The sequence below is a fragment of the Rhipicephalus microplus genome, chromosome 3 (assembly GCF_043290135.1).
Source record: "Rhipicephalus microplus isolate Deutch F79 chromosome 3, USDA_Rmic, whole genome shotgun sequence".
Classification (NCBI taxonomy): Eukaryota; Metazoa; Arthropoda; class Arachnida; order Ixodida; family Ixodidae; genus Rhipicephalus; species Rhipicephalus microplus.
In genome coordinates, this window is record NC_134702.1 from 89092901 (window position 1) to 89116283 (window position 23383).

The 23383-nt window shown below is 44.5% G+C and overlaps 1 protein-coding gene across 2 annotated transcripts in view; it reads right to left on the reverse strand.

The window, feature by feature from the left end:
- LOC119172491 (uncharacterized) overlaps positions 1-8886 on the reverse strand; it is a 30341-nt gene extending 21455 nt beyond the window's left edge. For both annotated transcript variants that reach the window (XM_037423624.2, XM_037423614.2), the window contains exons 1-2: positions 8331-8886; positions 6014-6128 (exon numbers count right to left, since the gene is read on the reverse strand). In XM_037423624.2, coding sequence (XP_037279521.2) covers positions 6014-6128; positions 8331-8755 — 540 coding nt within the window. In that variant the 5' untranslated portion in view covers positions 8756-8886. The remainder of the gene's footprint in view (positions 1-6013; positions 6129-8330) is intronic.
- Positions 8887-23383: the final 14497 nt, after the last annotated feature.

The window sequence follows — 23383 nt, forward strand, 5'->3', positions numbered from 1 at the left end:
GTAAGCCTAATCACCAACTCGATGCCCGTTTTGAGTTGCATGACCTTAAAGCGGCTTTAGCTAAAATGCGCAGGGGTACAGCTCCGGGGCTGGACCGCATAACAGTAAAGCTGTTGGCAAACCTCCCTGACACATCCTACCTCCATTTATTGGAATACATGAACGAGATCTGGGACGGCCGTGCGCTCCCTTCCGAATGGAAAACGTCACTTGTGACTTTTATCCCCAAAGCAGGCAAGGCCGTGAATACGGAAAATCTGAGGCCCATATCACTGACTTTGTGCGCTGGCGAGCTTATGGAGACGTTGGTACGGGATCGCCTCTCCCCATACCTTGAGGGCAAGGGCTTCTTTGCAGACACCATGTTTGGCTTTCGCCCACACATGTCTGCACAGGACGTCCTTCTCCAGCTCCATAGGGCCGTCATACAGCCCATAACTATGCAACACAATGATAAAGCCATCCTCGCCCTTGATCTGAAGGGGGCTTTCGACAATGTTAAACACAGCAGCATCCTGGCTAACTTGAGTTCCACCGATTGCGGGGCTAAGGCCTTTGCATATGTCAGAGATTTTCTCTCTAAACGCCAGGCACTTCTTCGGATCCAGGACGAGGAATATGGCCCGTACATTATGGAAACACGGGGTACCCCACAGGGAGCAGTGTTATCACCGCTCCTTTTCAACATTGCTATGATGCGCCTTCCAAGCGAATTGGCCAGGGTGAAAGGCACACAACACGCAGTATATGCCGATGATATCACAATCTCGACCACTGAAGGGAGCCTTGGTGAAATGCAGGAACGCCTTCAGCAGGCCGCATCCATAGTCGAGGCGTATGCCAACGATTGTGGACTCCAATGTGCTCCAAACAAATCAGAGCTTCTGCACGTTAGAGCGAAGCCAAGAGATAAGTCAGCCATACACATCTCCTTGTCTGGGGTTCCCATCAGAGAGGTGGAGGAGCTCCGGATACTGGGCCTGTTCATTCACCACAGACTCAGACCGGACTCCACTATAGCGAAACTCAAGAGAATAGGCGAACAGGTAGGGCGCATGATCCACCGCGTTTCCAACAAGCGGGGTGGTCTGCGGGGCAGGGACGCGCTTCGGCTCGCCCATGCCTTCGTGACTAGCCGGATCATCTACGCCGTCCCATACCTTCGCACTAACAAGCAAGAAGACGAAAGAATAGGTGCCATCATTCGTAAAGCTACTAAACGAGCTCTGGATCTCCCGGTGGCCACTTCCAACGCCAAACTGAGGGCGTTAGGTGTGCTAAACTCCTACCAGGAGTTGCGGGAGGCCCACCTTATGAATCAATATACGCGGCTCGTGCAGACGGCTCCCGGGCGCCGCCTGCTGAACCGCTTACATATAAAGCACACTTGCACTGCAGAGAAGGCGGAGCGTATTCCGGAACAGTGGCGGCATATGCTCTCGGTCTCTCCACTCCCCAGTAACATGGATAAGCACACGCACGAAAGCAGAAGACAGGCGCGGGCTCGGACGCTTGAGAGGCAACACGGCTCCCGACCTGGTGTTTTCTACGTAGATATAGCAGGGCCTTCGCCCACGGGATTTTACACGGCCTGTGTAGTTCACCGGGAAAAGCATGTCAATGGGCTCTCGTTCCGAGCACAAAATCCAGAGCGCGCTGAGGAAGTCGCGATAGCGCTTGCTGCTGCGGACCCCAACTCGAAAGTTATCATCACGGACTCCCGGAAAGCATGTGCTCATTACTTGGTAGGAGAGATATCCCCCCTAGCCAGCCAAATTCTAAAACGGGCTCTTGCTGATCCAGCCCCGAAACGCATCGTATGAGCTCCTGGCCATCAGGGCTTACGAGGTAATGAGGCCGCTGACGCGGCCGCCCGTGCACTTACCCACCGGGCTCCTCACCTTGGCTCTTATGACTCGGAGGCCAATACACCGCTGCTGCGGTTCAAAGAAATTCTGACCTATTATCGCGACACTCACCGCCTTTACCCGGCTCCTGCAAAGGGGCTGAGTAAGGCGGAAGAGCGAACTCTAAGGCGCCTGCAGACAGGTACTCTACTCTGTCCTGCAATCCTAAAACATTTCAATGCGAACACAGATGGGCGGTGCCCACACTGTGGGGAGACGTGTGATATCTTCCACATGGTATGGGCATGTCCGAAAAATCTCCACCTACCCCCTTCCCCCACCCCTTCCCGAGAGGCATGGGAGACTGCCCTCCTCAACTGCTTATCACTAGAGTCTCAACGGGCTCTGGTGAGACGGGCGCGAGTAGGGGCCTCGTCATGCGGTGTCCCGGACTAAGGACGCCGACCATGTAGCGGGGTCATGCTTTGGCCCGTACCTCTCTCTTTTATAATAAATGTTTTTCATCATCATCATCCTCATGTCATGTGGTAAATCATTGCTTGGCTTTTTGTGAGACACAAGTGAATTGGTACACTTTTTCTCAGTAAATTTTAGTTTTCTGTAACAAAAGCCTGCCAGTGTTACAATATAGATGGATTCCCATGATGTAAATATTTCTTCTATAAATGAGAAGTCCAATGAACATCGCTATTTCGTCTAGCGTCACTTGTTTCCATGCGCCACCTCAATTCGCATCGGTTCGCACTCCGATATTTGCATCTAGGCATATTTCTTTGCATTTTAGCACATCATATTAAAAAAAGAACAACATTGCGTGCAGTTCTAAATTGTTTCTTTCTGCTCCGTAGTCAGGCCTAAGATAAGCCCTGGTGGCCTCGTTAACGTGAGGAGAAGCTATGCACCCGGCGCCAGCACACCGCGCCCCAACGACGACGACGTGTGGACTTCGCACATAACCAGAGTAGCTGTAAGCTTGTGCACAAAGTTCAGCAGCTATGCACTTGTGGCGGAGGAGTCAAATTAAGGCCGTACACAAAACAAACCCATGAATGACTGCGAATGCCTCAGGCTGACGCAAAACATTGTGATCACGAAACTCGAAGCTGAGGTGCTGTGACCTGACCCTCGGACTTTCTAAACTCATTCTCACTCAGTTCAGGCATAGTTGCAAGACAGTTTCAAGTGGTACGTGTTTTTTCAAATGCAGGTGCACACCCATGAGCGTGTGACGACAATAGTATAGGAGCGACTCGTGACACTAGATGATACCCTATGGCTGATATAACAATACAAGCAAAACCAAAGCTACTGGAAACTGACTGAGACGGCTACTTTATACATGCGGTGGCCCTTCCAAAATATTTTTTTGTAGAATAAATTTTCCCTGACCCCTAGCAACAGCTCTCTATCGAATAGTTGGCATGAATTTTTGGCAATTATTATTGCTCAACACTGTCAGATTATGAATCTGACATCCTAATTTGACATTTGACTTGCAAACGTTCTAGTGATTATAGAACAGTGATGTTACTGTAGCGTAACTATAGATGTTAATGTAGCATAAGTTAGCCAGCCAAGTGCATTTTCTCAACAATACACGCACATTGGTTTGCGCAAACGTCTGTCAAAAATCACCATGTTGCCAAAATGAGCAAATTCAAATTGATTCCGAAAGTTGAGTGGCGGGACTAACTACTAAGAAATGCTCTGGACACCAGAAACAAGTTCAACATGCAAAAACTAATGATCCATAGCGTCGATCGCTGGTGACTGATTTGAATAGAAATGGTATTGAAAGAGATAAGGGATAGTTTTTTTTGTTAGAGTCAATGTTACTGAGAATATACAATTTTGTCTGTTACTTCTCATTAGTCTCTTATTCTTGCCAACTTCAGCTGCGCTGCCCATTCATACAAGCAGCATTGCTTATTCCACATTGGATGTACTACTGAAATCATACGTCACTATTGATGAACTTACAGGCTGATGTAGAAATGCGTATATACATGGCTTCGATTCTCAAAACAAGAATTCTGTGAGATAAATGGTGCGTAAACGTAAGCTCACTCATCTGCTTTGAGGCCACACGGTTGTTTGAAAGTTTGCAACAGGATCGTCAGCATGTAATCTGCACACGAGGCCGATCAGTTTGTAATGCCAAAACACCGAGAGAGAACTTTTAAAAATGCTTTCAGCCACATCATGAGGGTGACAAGTATATAATTATGCAGTTAGAGCATAAAGCGATGAATTTCTCAGCCAAGTTTTGTAGTTAAGCAAAATGTGCAGAGCTCCAAAGATTGGACGACACAATAGCTCATTTTGCTTTTATCTCAAAGAGAGGGCTCCTACTCACTATTTCTTGGAATGCCAGCTTTATGTAAGCTTTGTAAAAAGTTCAGCAGAGATGGCAGGTGTTACTGCCCTCCAGGAATTTTCAGGGAATTTCAAGCTTATAGTACCTTATTGTGTAGAATGCCTTCAATGCATTCTATGATGACAAAGAGCAGGTCAAAGAAGAAACGAGAAAAAAAGAAAAAGTGGGACAGAAGCTAATGGTGCTTTCTACGCTGAGGGGAATAGATAAAATAGGGGGAAAAAAAGTAAGCTTTGAATGTTGTTATTGCAGCCTTATTAAGCCTACTTGAGTGCTCCTTGTTGAAAATACTATATTCCTAAAAGGCCACTGGACTCAATTTGATGTGAAAGGACTGCGGTGTGACTGCAGTGCAACAGTGTGCCCACTGTTGCCGGTAATCTACAGCAAGCGCAGAACGAATTAAGAGGGCCAAGCAAAAAAGAAGAGAATGACGAGTTCTTGGGTTTGAGGAAATTATGAGCTTGAAAAGCACATCACGTTTAAAAGTGTAAGTGCTCCACAGAAAGCCGGTAAAATATGGGTACGCACGGTGCAGCTGAAAGTTTGATTGATTGGTGTGTGGGGTTTAACGTCCCAAAACCACCATATGATTATGAGAGGCACCGTAGTGGAGGGCTCCAGAAATTTTGACCACCAGCTGAAAGCTTGTATAAAAAAAAAAAAGTCTGCTTAGCCATTGCAGGTAAGCCATACAGCAGTCGGGTAACACAAGCAGTTCACACAACCAAGGGCATATTGAGTGCTCAGTAAGCAGAGCCAAGACTTACACCACAGTAATGGCTTTTAAAGTAAGAGAATCCAATCTGTCAAGGCCATGGCAATTTCAAGAAGCCGAAAACACATCACTGTCACTACGATTCAGATACCACTATGTAGGTAACACAAGCATGATTACATTTTTGTTTGTACATCCTGGGCCGGCTTGTGCAATAAAACATAGCTCAAATTTAAGGTGAACCAGTAATTTGTTAGAAGGAAATGGAAACAGAACTAGAAAAAGTCCCTTTCATCTTCCAGAACTAAGCAGAATCCCTTTCTATGTAGCCTTTGAACACTTGTGCGATTTGACGCACTGGTGTAGGCATTAGTGTGCTTTTTTAAAGAAGCAGTACCCTTGCCGTCATGCCATCCTTGTGCATATGTGATAGATGGCGAATGAGGTGAGGGAGAGGGTTAACATTTACCGGAATTGGGGGGAGAGTACAAAGGGGCATGTACCTCCTTCTGTAGTCAAGTTGGCCACTCGTGCTCAGTGCAGTGACAATTGTAGGGTCTAAGTGAAGCGCATGCTCTTGGCTGGTGTGCCCACTGTTGCAGGTAATCTACGGCAAGCGCAGAGCAAGCTAAGATTACTGGCTGCTGCCTCTGTACTGCCTTCACTGGGCAGACAGCAGCAGAAGCAGCAACATGCCGATCGTATGGTGCCGTTTGTTCTCAGGAAAATGATCCCAAGAGACATCGCCTTTTAGAGTTTGCGACAGGCAACGAGGATATTCCTGCAGCTCACGATGTGACTGTGCTGTGTGTTTCACGCAGGGCTGGACATTTCACTTCTTGTGAAACAGCTAGCCTTGCTCGTCCTCGTTCTAGTATTAAAATTGGTATGTTTGTCCGCCTGATTAAAATCCAGAACACTAGAATGTCACAACAAATACACTGTTCATCCTCAGTATGCAAGAACAGCTCAGGTATGTTTACATGATGATGCACCTGCGACAAAATGACCACTATACGACTTACTAGCGAAGCAATAAAGAAAACTCACAAATCTGGAGCAGTAATCGCCGAGTGCGGAGAAAGCTCCACCAAGGGTTGACAACCAGGCCATTGTGTTTTCCAATTCGAGTTGTTCCACCACTAAGCGGCCAATCTTGGCTTCCCTAGAAAGATAATGAAAAAAATGGTCACTAAAAGATAACAAATAGCATCCTAGACCCCGACTCGCTTTTAGCGTTCAGTACAATTAAAAATGTCTAACATGGTGGGAGTAATCCTTGAGGCTACACTATTTCTTCGCAATGTATTAAGGATGCCGACACCGCAGTCCTAATAAGACTCCAATAAAAGTGCATATTTCAGCAACTGTGGCAACAGGGCTACCCAAATCATCAATGCAGCCATGAATAGCAATCGTGAAGTGCTATAATTACAGCTATACTGTTTGACAATGCAATGTTGCGTGTTATGTAGTAAAATATGCATGCAGTATGTGTCCAGAACAGTTAAGTTGACTGGCAACAACCATTGCGCATTCAACTGAGGAATCCCTACTTTAATGCGAGAAAGGAACCAAATAAGAGGCCATCTTCTGACAACAATGAAGCGCTGCAAATAAGCGATTATAAATGCTTGACCAGAAACAGCATTAACCTAGGCCAGGGGATTCTAAAGGCTGTGCGTGTCTTTTCTTTGGCATAATTAAAAGCCGAAGAAGATAAAAATGATGCCACCTGTATATGTTGAATACCCTTCCTTGATATAGAAAACAGTACGCTTATTACAAAAAGGCATTCAGTAAGCTAGAAAAAGTGCAAAGAGACAGGTGGCAACCTAGCCTTGAAGCTGTCACATAAGCTTACCCTTGTGTCAGATTTTGGTAACTAATAATGCCTATATAACCTAACATTCATATATATGAACCGCATTATGCACTTATGAAGCAAGAGAATTGAGGTGGCAAGTTTTGAGGGCTTTAATGAGGATGAAATGGTGAAAAGACGAAAGAAGGCATTTAGAAGCTTGTGAGGTCATATTGACATGCCAGCCTTTGGTTCTCATTTTGAACTTCAATGAGTGCAACGTTCGACACCTTCTCTAGTTTTAAAATCTAAGCTACCAGCCCAGTTGAACAACAGTTATTTTCAAATAATAATTTATCAGTCTAAGCTAATGCATAGTGCTTTATGTATGCGTTCCTTTAACGATAACGGTTGGCTACCGAGTCCCACAAGCTGTCCATTCCAACCTAAATGCCTGCATGTTGTGGTACCTTGGCCAAAACTGGTGTTGTTTATGAAGTTATGCTTACATAATTCAAACAAACTAGACCAATGTTCCTTTGTTGGAAGGGCAAATGCACCCTTACATTTCTGCAAGATACTCTACATTTGTATATTTATGCAGTGGTATGTTGTTTCAATAACGTAATTAAGAAAACAATATGTCATTTGCCATCAGATTACAAGTTTGGCTGTCATAACCATCAGCATTCTACACAATCGCTGGACATTCTTTGAATGGGAGTTTTCGAATAGGGGCCTTGGAGACCTTTGCATGTGCTCACTTTGGGTCAAGCTGGAACTAAGAGTTGCAGTTAAAAGCTGAAATTTGAGCCTAGTTGGTTTCCGACTTAAACGCATAATATAGCAGAATGAAACGGAACCCCGAAACAACAAAGCACATTTTGGATACGGCTACTAGAGTGCTGAAAAATGACAGTACATGGTGTCGCTCATTTGTTCTGCAAAAGCTATAATTTCTCTGAAGTGACACAGCGTGAGGTGACTCTATCAGCTTCTTTTAGAATTTAAGGTCTCATTATGTCACTCTTGATTTCCTCATTTCACCGGCCTAAATACTCTGCGAAGTGGATTGGGCGAAACCTTTGGAGGACACTCATGAACAATAAGCGAACAGGTTTATTTTATCGGCAAACTCGAAAAAGTAAAAAAAAAAGGAAGAGCACAGAGCAAGCCGAGATTACTGGCTGCTGCCTCTGCACTTGACCAGAAACAGCATTGGTCTGCATTGGTTACTAAACCTCTTGATCTATTTATTTAAGGCAAGTTAGATGCGCATTGTGAACAACGCTTTGTTATGGCAAACTAAAACCAACTGTTGACTTTGTCGCAATGTATTAAAGTCTCCGAAATACAGAGCTCAATTAGTCACCTACGAGACATCCTGCCCATTGTCAGCTTTTGGTTTCGTCTTTCACGCTGATCAGTATCCTTGAGAAAAGCGGCGTAAGACTCCAGCAGGCACTAACGAAAACTCATTGCGTCTACGTTCATGAAACCGAAGCTAACAAGACCCATGAGTTTCAATAAAAGGAAGAATTCTGATTGAGCGCAAGTACCCACCAAGACCTGTCCATCACAGGTTTCCATGGCACAAGACGCACAACAACGCTTACAGTCACCGGGTGGCTTTTTCTCGTACGTTTCGTCCACCGGCACTTTTGACACCTTCTTCGAAATTTGTCGAGGCAAAGCCGACGGTAATTGTGAGATCTCGAAAGCTCTACAATGATACTCCAGAACAGCCGCTCGTCTACCGCAGCCGATATCCGTGCCTCGACGACCGAATCGAAGGGGTTGGTGCCAGCCAAGAAATGTGTTACCGAGTCCTTGGTGCTTTGATCCAAACTAAGAGCACAGTCCAGTCTGAGGGACAGCTTGTCAACAGCGGCGATCGAATCTCGAGTGACGAGGAATGTGTCACCGTTCGAAGCGAGGCACAATTCGACGGATTGTGGCGATTCCGTCTTGCCACTCGACTCTTCCATGGCCAACTAGAAATTAATTTCTACGTTGACTAGAGGCTGACGGTGCATAATTTTGTGGTCGCACGGCGATGTCCGCGACCGTGGAGACAGGCCGGCTACATGGGGAGCGCCATTGTTGTTATGTCAAGGTTGCCTTACCGCTCTTCTTTTTGGGCGACGCCTCCTATATTTCCTGTGCCTGCCAGATAAGCGCGAAACGCCGGTCATTTATAGTGGCGCTGCCTACGTAGGAATAAAAGTTTTTGTACTTAGCTTTTGAGATTGGCACTTTTGGCGTTTGCTACTAATTTTAAAGGATGCCTTGTATTAAAAAGTTGCTTGTTGAATGACGACGTCACTTACGTATGGTTAATTATAATTACGGTTACGCCTTTTTAAAACGTTTTTTTTTGTTGCATATAAGTTTCAAAAACGTAAAAACCTATTTGAAGAAACCCCTACTTGAGTGGCGCCACTACCATAGTTCTGATGACCGCCGCTTCCCAAGTGACCGCCAATAATACGGCAGGCACGGGAAATCTAGGAGGCGTTGTTTCGGGCATGACCTACTACACTCCTGACCTGTTCAGATAGCGGGGTTCCTATGGGAGCGCGTGTCCCCGCTCTCGTTCAATCGCTCGCCGTAGGTGGCGCTACCTATAACCTGTTCGTCTGCTACTGTGCGGCCGGCAGGAGGGCGACGGACTGATACCATGCGTCTGCTTCTGTGACAAACTGCCTATACGTGTGATTGTTTTTTGCTGAAAAGGCTAACGTGTGCTATGTGTTACATTTTAGTAGTTAGGCTATACTGGTTGATTGACTTCTAAAGCTGTATATTTGCGTAGAAATGTCTTGCTGCATGGTTGTTTTTGCCATTCCAGCCTAAAAAAACTTCAATTTAGTATTCATAAAGCTTTTGACTAATAATGTACTCATTGGTAATAGAATATCAAACTGATTTTAGGTTGTTTAGGACGCGTCAGGTGAAACGCAGTGCCCCTGTTGAGCACTTACCTTGGACACTCGCCCTGGACAGGTGTTACACTTGTAGTCAATTGATAGAAGAGAATAATGCACATACGCCCACGGACGCATATCAAGGAGAGACACAGGAATTGAAGCTTTAACTCTTACTGTGACCTACACAACAAAAATTGTGCGTCAAATTTCGCTACGGGAGTTTGTCTGCTGGAACGGGGAGCGCTGGCCGATGCGCGTTTCTATGATTTTATATGTCCGTGCGATGAGACGATATGGTAAAGGCAGTGATGTGCCTATCGAGGGCAACACATTGCGACCCCAATAAAGTTTTTATCGTCATCATTATCATCATCTTGTCGAGCATAGTTAATAATAATAATAATAATAATAATAATAATAATAATAATAATAATAATAATAATAATAATAATAATAATAATAATAATAATAATAATAATAATAATAATAATAATAATAATAATAATAATAATAATAATAATAATGTTTTATTTTTCATCAATAGTTTGATGAAGGACAGCGGCAGGTAAAAGCTGCTCTTCGAAAGAGGCAGCTTGACATAGGCCCACAGACGCCTTTAGCACGACAGCACTGGCAAACAGTTAGCAATGTTATCTAAGCAACAATTACAAAAATATCAAGTTCAAATTCTAAAAATAAAAATAGCAACCATGATAACAATGTAGCAACTGCAAAGAAATCTTGAAAACTATACATGTGTATATCGTGCAATTGAGTTCGGGTACAGAGTAAGAAATCTATGCCAGCTTTCACATATTTATCAATTAACGTAGAAACTGTGTAGAACAACCTATCTGTGGAGTAGTTTGTTCTCGAAGTTTTTATTTTCCATGTTTCTTTATGTCATGTTTCGAACAAATTATTTGGCTGCAGTTTCGAGAGGTCGTACAAATAATGTCGACTTTCTTGAAATTGACGCCTGACCACCAATGCTAACTTAAAATCGTAGAGACGATGTAGGGGTGGTATTCCAGCCTGTTGAAACAATTCACTTCTGCGAGCATCATACGACCAGTAAAAAATTATTCTAATATACGTCTTTTGCATCAGGTACAGTTTTTGTAAGCGCGTGTTAGTCGTAGTCCTTCATACCAAGAAACAATAAGCAAGATGCCAACAGAACAGTCATTTATAAAGTAAGAATTTTACCTTGTATAGTAGAACAGTTTTGCCACTGTACACCGTGCCCTCTACGCGAGATAACTGACCCAGCACACTGTAAATGCGATCGTTTCAAAGCATATTGCTCGAAAATGTAACTCCAAGAATTTTTATACAATTTACTAACTCAATAATAGTATCGCCATACTTGAAATGTATGTTTTCATTAACAGACTTATTTTTAGGGCGGAATAGTACCGCCTTTGTTGTACTAGTGGTTATGTTTGATTGATAGCGCCCAAGGGCGACACCCGCAGTTGGGGCGCGTACACATGCTGAAAATGTGCCATTATACTCGTTTGTCAATGAAAAGCAGATCCCTCAAAGTGATATCAAGGTTTCTGCTAAAAGAATTTGGCGAGTGTATGCGTGTGATTCGAGCAATGTTACAGCACTTCAAAATGAAACAAAACACATTTGTCGCTTTACTTATGCGTGCCACAATATGCCAGTTAAAGCTGATGTTTCAAACAAAGTTTCTGCACTTTCGAAGAATATCCTACTTGCTGGCACACAGTGACGGCTTGTGTCTGCAATAAAGAAAAACATATGTACGCGTACAGAGCTGCGTGCATTTGGGTCATAGTTCAATAAAATGTGCTAGCAAGGTTCTGGGCGCGTACATGATACAATGGAGGCATGCAACTAAACTTTTAAAATCTTGCGAGATTTTGGCTTTTCGGCTATTCTCTTTCTCTTTCCTTCTTTGGCTGTTTTGTCCCGCACGTAGTTTGAGAAGAAAGGACGGCTAAATTTTTGCAACACTAGCCGCGCCATGGCTTCTCGGTGCTCGCTAGTAGCGCCTTTATGGCTGAAAAGAGGGTTCAAGGCCACTGCAGGTAGCACAGTTTGCACAAAAAGTGCCATCGGCCTCTTTTTGGAAATGGCCAATGGCGCAAATGCTTCCGCGGCCCTTTCTAGAGTGCTCACAAAGGAAAGAAATGAGATCGTTGGGTATGAAAGCCCTCCCCTGTCTAAATTAAATATCACAGCAGTAGCTGGTCCAGATGAGCTGGGAGCCTTGATTTTGCCGATGCAGTCGTCGCAAGTAATGCAATCCTCAGCTGCTTTCACCAGGAAGCCCGCTATAAGGCCAAGCGTGCTGGCCCTTATGCCTGGCTGTGGGGCACCTGTGGGAAGGTAGAAATGAAAAGTGTGCAAGAATTTTATCAGTATATAGATAAGCATGCATGATTAAACCGACACGTGTCCGTATACAAAATATGAGAAATATATATATATATATATATATATATATATGTATATATATATATATATATATATATATATATATATATATATATATATATATATATATGGATGTTAATGCGCTTTCAGATAACAACTGTTGCCCCACCGCGGTGGTCTAGTGGCTAAGGTACTCGGCTGCTGACCCGCAGGTCGCGGGACCGAATCCCGGCTTCGGCGGCTGCACTTTCGATGGAGGTGAAAATGCCGTAGGCCCGCGTTCTCAGATTTGGGCGCACGTTAAAGAACCCCAGGTGGTCGAAATTTCTGGAGCCCTTCACTACGGTGTCTCTCATAATAATATGGTGGTCTTGGAACGTTAAACCCCACATATCATCAAGATAACTGTTCATTCAGCCGACGTTTGCGTCGGGAGAGCCCCGTCTTTTTCAAGGTATAATAATATTTACACATTTTCCGCGTCGATTTATAGCTTGTCACGACAGGAGGGAAGAAGTCCGGAGAATAGTATAAACAACAACATAAAAAAAACTGAGGGAGAAACGTTTAAAAATAAAAAAAAATCTAGGAGAAGAAGCAAGAGAAAGACGACGGGATTAGGAAGGGACAGCATCTCAAGAGAGTAAGGCGAACGCAAACGAGCCATGCCATCATCTGTGTGCCAGTTATGACAGCGATTCAAAACCGCCGAAAATTTCTTCCCCGATTGCGGGAAAGGGACGTCGGTTAGTCGAGTTGTGTGGGCGCCTGGTGAAAGCATGTTATATTTTTAAATGTAAGCCATAGTACCTGCTTGTACCATGGACTTATCGTTACATACATACACAGTATAACTGATTGAGAAGCATGTTTTCATCTACATCGTGCACTGACGCAAACGCTGCCTCACGCGGCTTGCATGTAACACAGTAAGCAGCGCAGAGTTTATAATATATGCATAATATCGTATAGTGGGGAATTGTTGGACGGTGTGTAATAATTTTTAAATAATGTAAATCATTCCATTACACGGAATCAACGAGATATGAAAAGCGCACCACGGCAAGTCTGCAGGGCTTCTAGATGTGGCCGCATCGTCTGGGTTATAGTAGCAGATGTCGATGCCGCGCACTCGCCTGACGACCCTTGATTCTGGTTTACTAGCGAGTGCATTTCCAGAGGTTGTCCGGCTTGCTTTACTGCTGTGGAGCACGACGCCTGCCTTGCACTGGGCGATCCAAGAGGAGACGTTGTTTGCTCTGTACTGCCGCTTGGTGATGAGTGCATCATTCCCATCACGAGGACTTTCTGCAGTGATGAAAGCGCAGCACGGGCGTCTGTCTGATCGTTGCTTCCTTGAAGCTGTCTGATGGTGGAAAAAAGTGCTTCGACAGGGTCACTGGAGAATTTGGCAGTCAACACGTATAGGAAACCTGAACGTATGAGAAATTGTGTGCACTGTACTGTGGACATTGTGGTCAGTTGGAGAGCTTCGTATGTTTCAAGAGATATGAATGCCCTCTTATGTGGTGCCGCGGCTTTCCATGCTGCGAAAAAGGGCAGAAATTCCTGCTCCAGCCATATCAACCTGAAAATAAAGCAGTTTATTGTAGAAAATATGAAACCTAGCGGGATAAATGGAATGTACCTGTCATCATCTGGGGAACTGAACGGCATCCTGTTTTGGTCCCGGCTTACTACGTGGAAGGTTGTATTTCTTATGTTGTGTATGGTGAACCATTTAAATATCATTTCCATCAGCTCGATGGTTGGCAGGCAGTCTTCAAACCCGAAAATGCCAAATCTGCGGCCGTATTGTAAGAGGTATCGTAAGGCCGATGTCACCTAGAAACCAAGGAGACGCGACATATTAAAAATGATCGGAATTATTTAGAGAGAGGTTTCTAAGCTTGGACGTTCGTATACAGCAAGTGAGACGAGTTACAAGTGGCACTGCAGTCATCAATAACGTGCACTTTTAAGTGAGTTTGTGTTAGTGAACATATATTTATAGAAGCTCTAATGATACGTAATTATTGTGTGGTAAGCAATACGCGCAGGTACATTCGTTAAGAAAGGGAAATTGTATGTTCAGATAACCATGCGCTGTTAGCAGCAGCAGTAGCAGCAGCTCATGTGCATGTTTTTATGTGACCATACTGATAAATATGTTAGCAGTTATATACGTATTGAATTACATTTTCACCATTTGCTTCCGTTTGGGTTCTACAAACAAATAAACCAGAAACTAACATGAATATTCACGTATCGTTTGCGGTGAATTACTATTAAAAGGCAGTTTTTGTACTGCTTCATTTGAACGAAAAGCTGCAAAATTTTTTCTGCTTCTGCATGAACATTCACTTGACGTAATATGATGTAAAATGAGTTGTGGCGTAATATTAGCGCATAAAAGTTTGCCCGAGCGCGCCAAAGAATTTGAGAAGTATAAACGTCACTACTGATAGAAAACTGCGAGCATGATTCTAGCTCAATTAGATGTATTTTTTTGTGTAATACAGGTTGCAGGAAGCATACATAATTTACAGCTAACGAAAAGGCATTTCCTGCATGACCTGTGTGCGTCACGCATTGTGATGTCTACAAGGAATACAGAGAATCTGGGAGTGTGTGACACTAACGCTAAATGGGTTTACACCTTTTCTTATACATGCCTGTGGAGAGAACACTTCAACGGCCCTCTTCACGCTTAATTTCTCGAAGTTCGTCGGGTAAACGTGCTTCTGCGTAAGGTTCCGAACAAGCTTGAACGACGACTGTTTTTCTGTTATGTCCAGCAACTTTCTCAAATACGTGGGGCTGTAGTAATGCCCATTGTTGAACAGAACGCGTTTGGTGGACAACATCTGGTTGCGGAGATTTTTCAGGATGTGGCAGTGGTCAAAAGAAAGGAAGAGCCTCCGATTCATATCCATTGGATGTCTGCAACAACAACAAAAAAAATGAATAAATAAATTGGAGAAAGGCGGCGTTTGCGGTGTGAATAATTAGTTGCATATACGGTTTTCTGTTTTTTACCAAAGTAATGTAAATGTTAGCCATTCGAAGGACGTGTGCGTTGTTAATTATTACCTTATTATAAAATTTCTCCACTCATGCCATGATCCTGCAGGTCTGTGTGTGTGTTTTATTGAGATTACCTACACCTTAAATCTTCCGAAACTTTAAGTATACTCACCCATTCATACAGTCGCATGCAGGTGCGCATACATTACGCAAACGCGTAACGTCAATTGATTTGTAAAGACGGGCTATTTACAGCGATTGTACTGTTGATAGCAATCTTGTTATGGACACGGCTTTCTTATATGGCAGCGCTGATTAAAAAAAAAGAAGGGGGGGGGGGCTCTGATGCTGATACAGGCTTTTTTTTTTGTGCGACCAAGTCTTTTGTTTTTTTTTTCACTCAAACACGGCATGCATGCGCGTGCATACATTGATTGATAGATATGTGGGGTTTAACGTCCCAAAACCACCATATGATTTTGAGAGACGCCGTAGTGGAGGGCTCCGGAAATTTCGACCACCTGGGGTTCTTTAACGTGCACCCAAATCTGAGAACGCGGGCCTACAACATTTCCGCCTCCATCGGAAAAGCAGCAGCCGCAGCTGGGATTCGATCCATGCATACATTGAGGGCACACTGCGAATACATATAAAAAAATATTTACACTAGGCATTGCGCACAGCTTAATGCGAGCTGAGAGCAAAAATATATACTTAGCAACTTACGGCACAACTGGCATCATACGACCATTCCCTAACATGGTGAACATCTTTTTGTTCGAAGCGTGGTTGTCAGCTACAAGTCGGACCACTTGGAATCCTGCTTCTTCGATGGACTTAATTACTTCAAGTGTTAGTTGATGCAGGTGGTCTCCTTTTACTGACTGCGTGAAATAATATCCCACGGGTAGCCTGAAAAAGATAAAAATTAGCAGTATTCTGTAGCGTCGGTGTCAGCTGGGCTTAAAATCTCACTCCGTTGGAGAGAGGAGGAGAGCCAATTGCTCATCTCGAGTGCTTGTCAAATAAGTGCACAATGCTAAAGTTGACTTGCCGGGGGAAAGGGGGGGGGGAGCCCTCCTTAAAAAATAGAAGACGACTCCCCCTGCCCCTCCCCAGACTTTCAGCCCTGGTCGCGGAATAGCACATCATTGGTTAATTAAAGACAACGTTTTCTTTTTATATCTATAGGTGGGGTTAGTCTTTCAGTCACAGCGAAACGTATAGTGATAGACAAAGTGATGATTCACTTACGTGTAGTGCGTTGATAAGCCTACAAATACAAAGGCGAGAAGGTGTGTGGCCAGCTCGTTCTGAATGCCCACTTCTTTTTCTAGGCCTCCCATTTCGACTAGGCCATGGACTTTGTCTCCTTTTTTTTCGTACGTCAGTGCTTGCTTTAAAGACATTTCATCCACAATCAAAGAGCCCATTTTTTCCTAACAAAAAAAATGGGGGGGGGGAATTCACTGTTAACAGACATGCGTTATATATCGGCGGAGACAGTTAATTATATAAATAACCTTCTTTGTTGTTCCGTACATGACCCATAATTTAACAGAAATGATTAGGGTTTAGAGCAAACATAGCGCACTGCCGTATACTCTTAAACAATACATCTTACGTTCGAGTAATCCTTGCCACAGGTCTGGTCCCTGTTTATTCACTTTAAATCACTTTTCATTCGGCTATACTAGCATGTATTTTGATCAGTCAAACACTGCCGCGTGCGCTGCTTCCTTCGTTATTCGCGTGCATATTGTAAATAATTCTGATCGAAGTAACGTACCCGTTCGGACAAGTGTGTGCTTTCCGTGTGCAGCCTTTGCTTCATTAGCGACGAAACAACTGCTCCAGTACAGTAGCCAATGTAACGCTTCAGTGTCATGCGACTTGGAAGGGTGAGGCACCCAGACCTCCGCAACATTTCGTACCCGCAGGGTGATTTAGCTTGCCACATTATGGCCTGCCTGATGGTCACCTCTTTCCAACGGTGATTTTTCTCACGCAGGCATTGCAATTGCTCCTTCAAAAATTCAGCCTTCTTGTCGTTCTCGTCCAGCATTTCCTGATGATGAAAGGGCAGTTGAAATGCGTAAATCACGCGCAAGATAACATACTGGAAGAAAGCGGAAGTGCAGGGGAGAATGGAAGCTTGACCCGCTGAAACATCGTAGAGCAGGGAATGCCGGCGCATCCAACAATTCGACATTTACGTACTGGACTTGCCCTTGTCAAGACAAGTTTAGATGTTGTGGGAGAGTGAGCAAACGTTCACACACACGCTACTAAAGGAGGCTGTTGCTGTCCTGACAAAGAATAGTGCACCTGATTGTCGAAACCTTGCATTTGGCATCATTCCTTATTCAACAATTCATAATCGCGAGAAAAGATATGCGTTTACTCTTAAGACAATAATAGATGTTTCATGTCACCACGTGGACATTCAATTGCAGCTATGCTACATTAATGAATTGCGCAACTTCAGACTTGCGTCATGTTCAGTAACCGGCCACCGACTCACACATACGGACTAGCGGAAACTGTTCACTTACACTTTCCAAACCATTCCTTCCTTTTTGAATGCAATGCTGCTCGCTCAAGTTTATAAGGCAGACATCACATGTGCGTCAAGCGTGGCTTCCTGTACGAGCATAAACCGATCGGCCCATAGCACCAACACAACACAGCTTGCAAATTACTGTCTTTCCAGTTGTCAGTCCAATGTCCCTAATTGTTTGCGACGACAGAAATTTGAACTCGTTGTTCGCAGGATAAAGGAATAAACTCGGGGTGCGCCAATCACGCAAGGGGGTACACACCGACCTTCGTATCTTAAACACTTGCTCATGTGCGCGCTTACCCACCAACCTTCTTTTATTCCGTGTCCTTATGTCAGGCCTACACCTTCGTATGACCAGAAAGATTGCCAGCATCGGCGTACACTAAAATGTCACGTAAATTTATATGAAGAAGAAAATCTATAAACAGAGTTTCTCTCGAGCAGACATCATGACAGCGGACTTGTCATCCTTAAGGCTATAATTGTATTTCAGTCTTTCAGAAAACAAGCCTGCTTGTCGAAACGCCGCCTCGAAACAACTTTGCTAAAACTACTGATTAAGCGAGTTGGTTCATGATTATTTTCAGTGTTTGTGTGTGTGTAAACAGCGATTAAAGAATGGGAACAACCCCTGTTCACAGGTTTTTTACTGCAAGCTTCCATCCTCCCCTTTCTGACGTTTCTTACAAAAAAGTATAGGGACACTAAGTTAATAGACTGATAAATGAGTACCTGATAATTCTCTATCGTTCCTGTTCCGATCATACGACTATTAGAACAGAAAAAATTAAGACTAGGTTTAATGTTCTGAGTTTGGCGAACAATCTTCGACACGTGCACGTCGCTTTATGTTGCGTCGCTCCTTGTGTACTTGGCCGCATTGGCTGAGAACATTTCTTTGAAACTTGCTACTTCAGACCTTGCATCTACTAACACAGCAGTCTTAGACATTACCTGAGGCCGTCAAAGTATGACGTCACTGCTAGCCGATGCGCGAGAACTTAAGGGTAGCATCGCCACCTTTACAATCTCTTATAGTTTCGAGAATTCCTTCGCTCACCGGACGTCCTCTCGTAGTACGGGTGATGTTGATAGAATTGACTTACTCCTAAATTGTTATTATGTTCAGAGTCATTTAAAATTAAGTGCGAATATAAAAGGATTAATATAACATTCGTCCACTGACGTAACTGCGTACCTGCAGCGTTAGAGCGCCATTCGCCTCGGCGAGGGCTTTCATCTCGAAAAAATCTTTCTTTAGCTTCTCTAGCTGTGAATGCAAATTACTGTTCATTTCTTTCAGCCTGCTGCACTTCCGCCGCAACGTCTTAGTTGCCGCGACCAGGGAGCGCATCTTCTTCAAACCGATCGACGTTTGCGACGTCATGGAGCGCCGCACTGGCCTCTTCTGGTGTTCCCCTTGTATAACTGAACTACAGTCCTCCATGTTGTCCTGACTTGATGGAAAATGCAACCACTCGGCCTCTTGTGCAGTTTCAATTGGGTTTTCAGAACTATATACTTCCCCAGGCTCCGCTGATGCTCGCTCTTCTTGAGAAGAATCTGCGTTGGACGTTCCCCTGTTAAGCCGAAAAAATAGCGAAGCATGACAGATATATTGTCCCGCTAAACGCATAAGGGAATACTGCTAACATTATTCTTATCCGTTGTTGTGTTAGACTTCAAGTTTTACTTACAGTATTTTTACTTGTATGGGTGCCAGCGTTGTTTCCCCCTGCGTTCGTTTTAGCCGCTTTTTCCGCGGCATTGGATCTTGCCCACGTGGATCAGGAGAAGCGGGAAATAAGGAAGGCACGGCTGTGGGCTTCAACATCTTCCTTTTCGTCACTGTTCTGTAATCTTCAGCGGTAAAATGCAGGCTGCATACCTTCGACCGGTCGCTGGGCTCCCAGCGATGCTTTCCTGAACCTTCATCAAAGGTAAAGGCGTATACGCATGGCTAGCAAGATTGCAAAATAACAGTCCATAACACCTTTTTTGTAATTAATTTTTCCAAAATGTAACAAGCCAAATGGGGAGGTTAAGAAAAAGCATAGCCACGATTTTATTCTGGGGAAGTACCTGTATACCCATTTAGTGCATTTTCATATTTTCTCGCAGCCTTTGTAAATGTCTTTTTAGATGACTACATTCGTCGATTGATGTTTAGTGATGGTACGTGGTCGAGTCCAGTGGCATACTTGAAGCCCTTTATTCGAAGAGCTCATTGGCTATACAAGGTTTCATAACAAAGCTGAATTTCCTAATGGCTGCTCAGTAACGAAGCGCGACCCAATACGACAGAGCCGAAACCGAGGCGCACTTGAGCGCCTTGGTCTTGGTTTAGAGCGCAAACCTCTAACCTGTACAATGACTCCGCCGTTGACGACGATGACTTCAGTGGTTTTTGTTCTTTTGCATTCTCCAAAACGAATCTTTGTCATGCATGATGTAATCTCAGATGCAGCACGCACATAAATAGAGTATCTGTCGCTGATTATTCCAGGTTCCTCATTTCGGTTTCACCGGCTGGGTCTCTTAACCCTCACAGAGCCGATGGGCTCATTGCACGAAGGACTTCAATTATGTCATTATACCCGACCGCCTGCCAGCCCTATATAGAGTGAACAGTTAATCGCCACATTTCGTTACCGGCGTAACGTTTCTAATTACCTTAAGTAAGCTTATACAGAAACGAACAAAGCTGTATGGGAAGATAGAGGTTTGAGATGAGAAATACATTTGACCAAATTCGGTCGCTAACTTCAGTGACACCCAGTGTTCAAGAGTTGTCCATCGCTAAACACACACACACACACACACACACACACACACACACACACACACACACACACACACACACACACACACACACACACACAGAGAGACAAACTGTGGAGGCAGCACGTAAATATTTCATATCATTAATTTTTTTATGGATTTCGGCGGCATTTGTTGAGGCAGCCTTCGGGAAGGGTGCTCGAACCCCTCGCAACCCACCGCTACGCATTTTTACATAATTTACAGATTTCGTATATTTACTTTTTTCTTGTGTGCTATATTTAAATTTCTTGGCACTATTTGTGGAGCCTGCCATATTAGCCGCGGTACTTTAAAAAAGCTTTCATGTTTTTTAGCTCAGTGAATTAGCATAACACACGGAAATAAAGTTTACTAAAGCACCCTGGTGCTTCTTGCTAGCTTGCAACTCGTTCTGAATTGAAACGACTCTCAAAAACACAAGACTCACCTTTTCTTCCAATTGCCTCGATCCATTCTTCCCGTATGTCTGTGGCAGGAAACTCGTGAAAACTTACTTTACTTTGTTTGCCTTGTTCCGATTTGCAATATGGCACGCAGCAATACACCATACTTACATTTGAGGTGTCAGCTCATCTAAAAAAAAAAAAAACTGCACGCGGCCACTATTAGAGCTGACTACTGCAGCTATCTGCCGTCTGCAAGTTTCTGCACACGACCTACTGTGTTTCTGCGTATCTTCTGCAATTTGTGTATGCGTATCGTCTGGAACCATCGTGATTCAGTGTGAACAATGAATGCCTAACAATAGTTTTTTTATCTCGTTGGACTACGTTTTCATTCAAGAAATATTTTCATAATAAATTTTCCTTCATTTGTAGAAAAGTTCCCGTCTGCTTGCCACTGTGACCCTTTGTGTGCTTTTTTTACGGTTCTATTTCTGCTTCAAACGTCCACACGAATGCAGCCAACTCTGACGAGGAATCATATCGCTTTATTTGCCATATTTTACACATTCATACACAATTCATGCACAATAAGAACGATTTGCACTGCCACAGCGATGGCTGAAGCAGACGACAGCGAACAGGTGCTGCCTAGCGCCACGCCGCTCGTAGGTGACGGCCCTAGCGGCAGAAGGTATGAACTAGAACGTGGGCGCTGGAAGAGGTGCTCTCTGGGCAGGTCAGGAGTGTAGTAGGTCATGGTTTCGGGCCACCACGGAGGAAGGAAAAGGTAAGGAGAGGCCCTGACGTCACTCGTTGTGAAGCCGCGATGAAGCCGGAAGTCGGCCATATTGAGTAGGCAAATTCTCCTCTCTTGTTTACATATGAATGCGAAGCAGAAGGCGCGACTCCCTCTCCGGCTCGGAAAGCACGTGGGCTGCGCAACGCGTGTGTCGTGACGATCCGAAACTAATTGAACTGGGCTCATCACTCAGAGCCAGCGGGACACCTTCAGCGAAATCGCTTCGTTCGAGTAATAACAAAGAGTAACAGCTCGCGGACAACGAAGCAATACGAAAGAGCGCGCGCTAGATGCACTGACAACGGCGAGTGCTTTCACGTCATTAATTCAGCAACTGTACAGACAACACGATCGGTCGTGCGCCTTCTACGGTTGCATTCCGCCACGCGACTGACGCAGCGTCCTGCCACCGTGTCCGTGTTCCGCGTGAAACTCACCTGCGTCAGCATTCTGCGACCGTGGTGACTTTGAGCACGGTGCTAGTGACAGTTGAACGTGGTTGCTGTTACGTTGAGATTACATGCAATGCTGGTGGAGAGTGTACCAAGCGGAACAGAAAAGGTGTTTTAATACGCACATGCAAGTTGTTACTGTACACACACAACACGAAACTACGTATGTGCACATGGTCCTCGCGGCGTCTTGCTGGGCTCAACAGCGTCGTCCGTTGTCACAAGCAGGAGCACTGCTCAACCGTCACTGACCTGCAAGGCGTTCGTCGTCATTCAGCTTCGTCATGGTGCCCAACGCCATTTCGCTGAACACTAACTGCTTCATCCGCGTCATCCGCCGCACGACACATGGATATATGCACTTGTTCTACGCACTGTTGAAACCCCGTGATGGACAAATAGATTTGTAAACGTTGCTAAGAGTAATGTAACAGCCAGACGAACACTGCGTAACCAATAACGCGGCGCAGAGCACAGATATTGTCCGCAACGGCTCAGCACGAGACCTGGGGAGGCACACATTCCGCCCATAGAGAAATAAAAAAGGCAATGGCTGCTGCGCCGCGCGGCGCTGTAGCCATCCCCACACAGAGACGGTTTCTGCACCACACAGAAGTGACGTCACAAAAATTGTCATATGACATACGTCGTTTTCGATTTAGCGCGTTGTTCGAATTTACCGAATCGGAACGTGGCTCAGCTGGCCAGCAGACGCTCACTTGCTGCTGCTGCTGCTGCTGGAGTACGGCTGGTTGCTGCTTCTGCGAGCTGTCTACGGGCCTTGTTCTGCTACATATTCGCAAGCCTCGAACATCATCTTCATCTAAGCTCAACCGCTTATTTTCACTGCTATTTTATATTTACTAACGTTGTTTATATCCATCCCAATAGGTATTTTTGTGATTTTTCGCATATAGGCTGATTTAGCAGCATCTGTGCGTGGCCCTTTCTTTGGTCATCCGTGTTAACGTGCTTCGTATCTGTGTCGTAGTGCATTTGCGTAGTTGACAGCCGTGTTTTAGATTAAATATTCACTTTCTTGTTTCTTTTTTTTTCATGGCGTAATTCTGAATTGAAAGTGTGCGCAACATGACGCGTGTGTTGGTAGCGGGCGATTCAATGGTGAAATACGTTGACCAGTATTTCCCATCGCGCCGTGGCTTGTCTGTTAGCGTTGCCGCACACAGAGGAATAAGGATTGAGCACTTGCTCTCAATGATTGCTGAC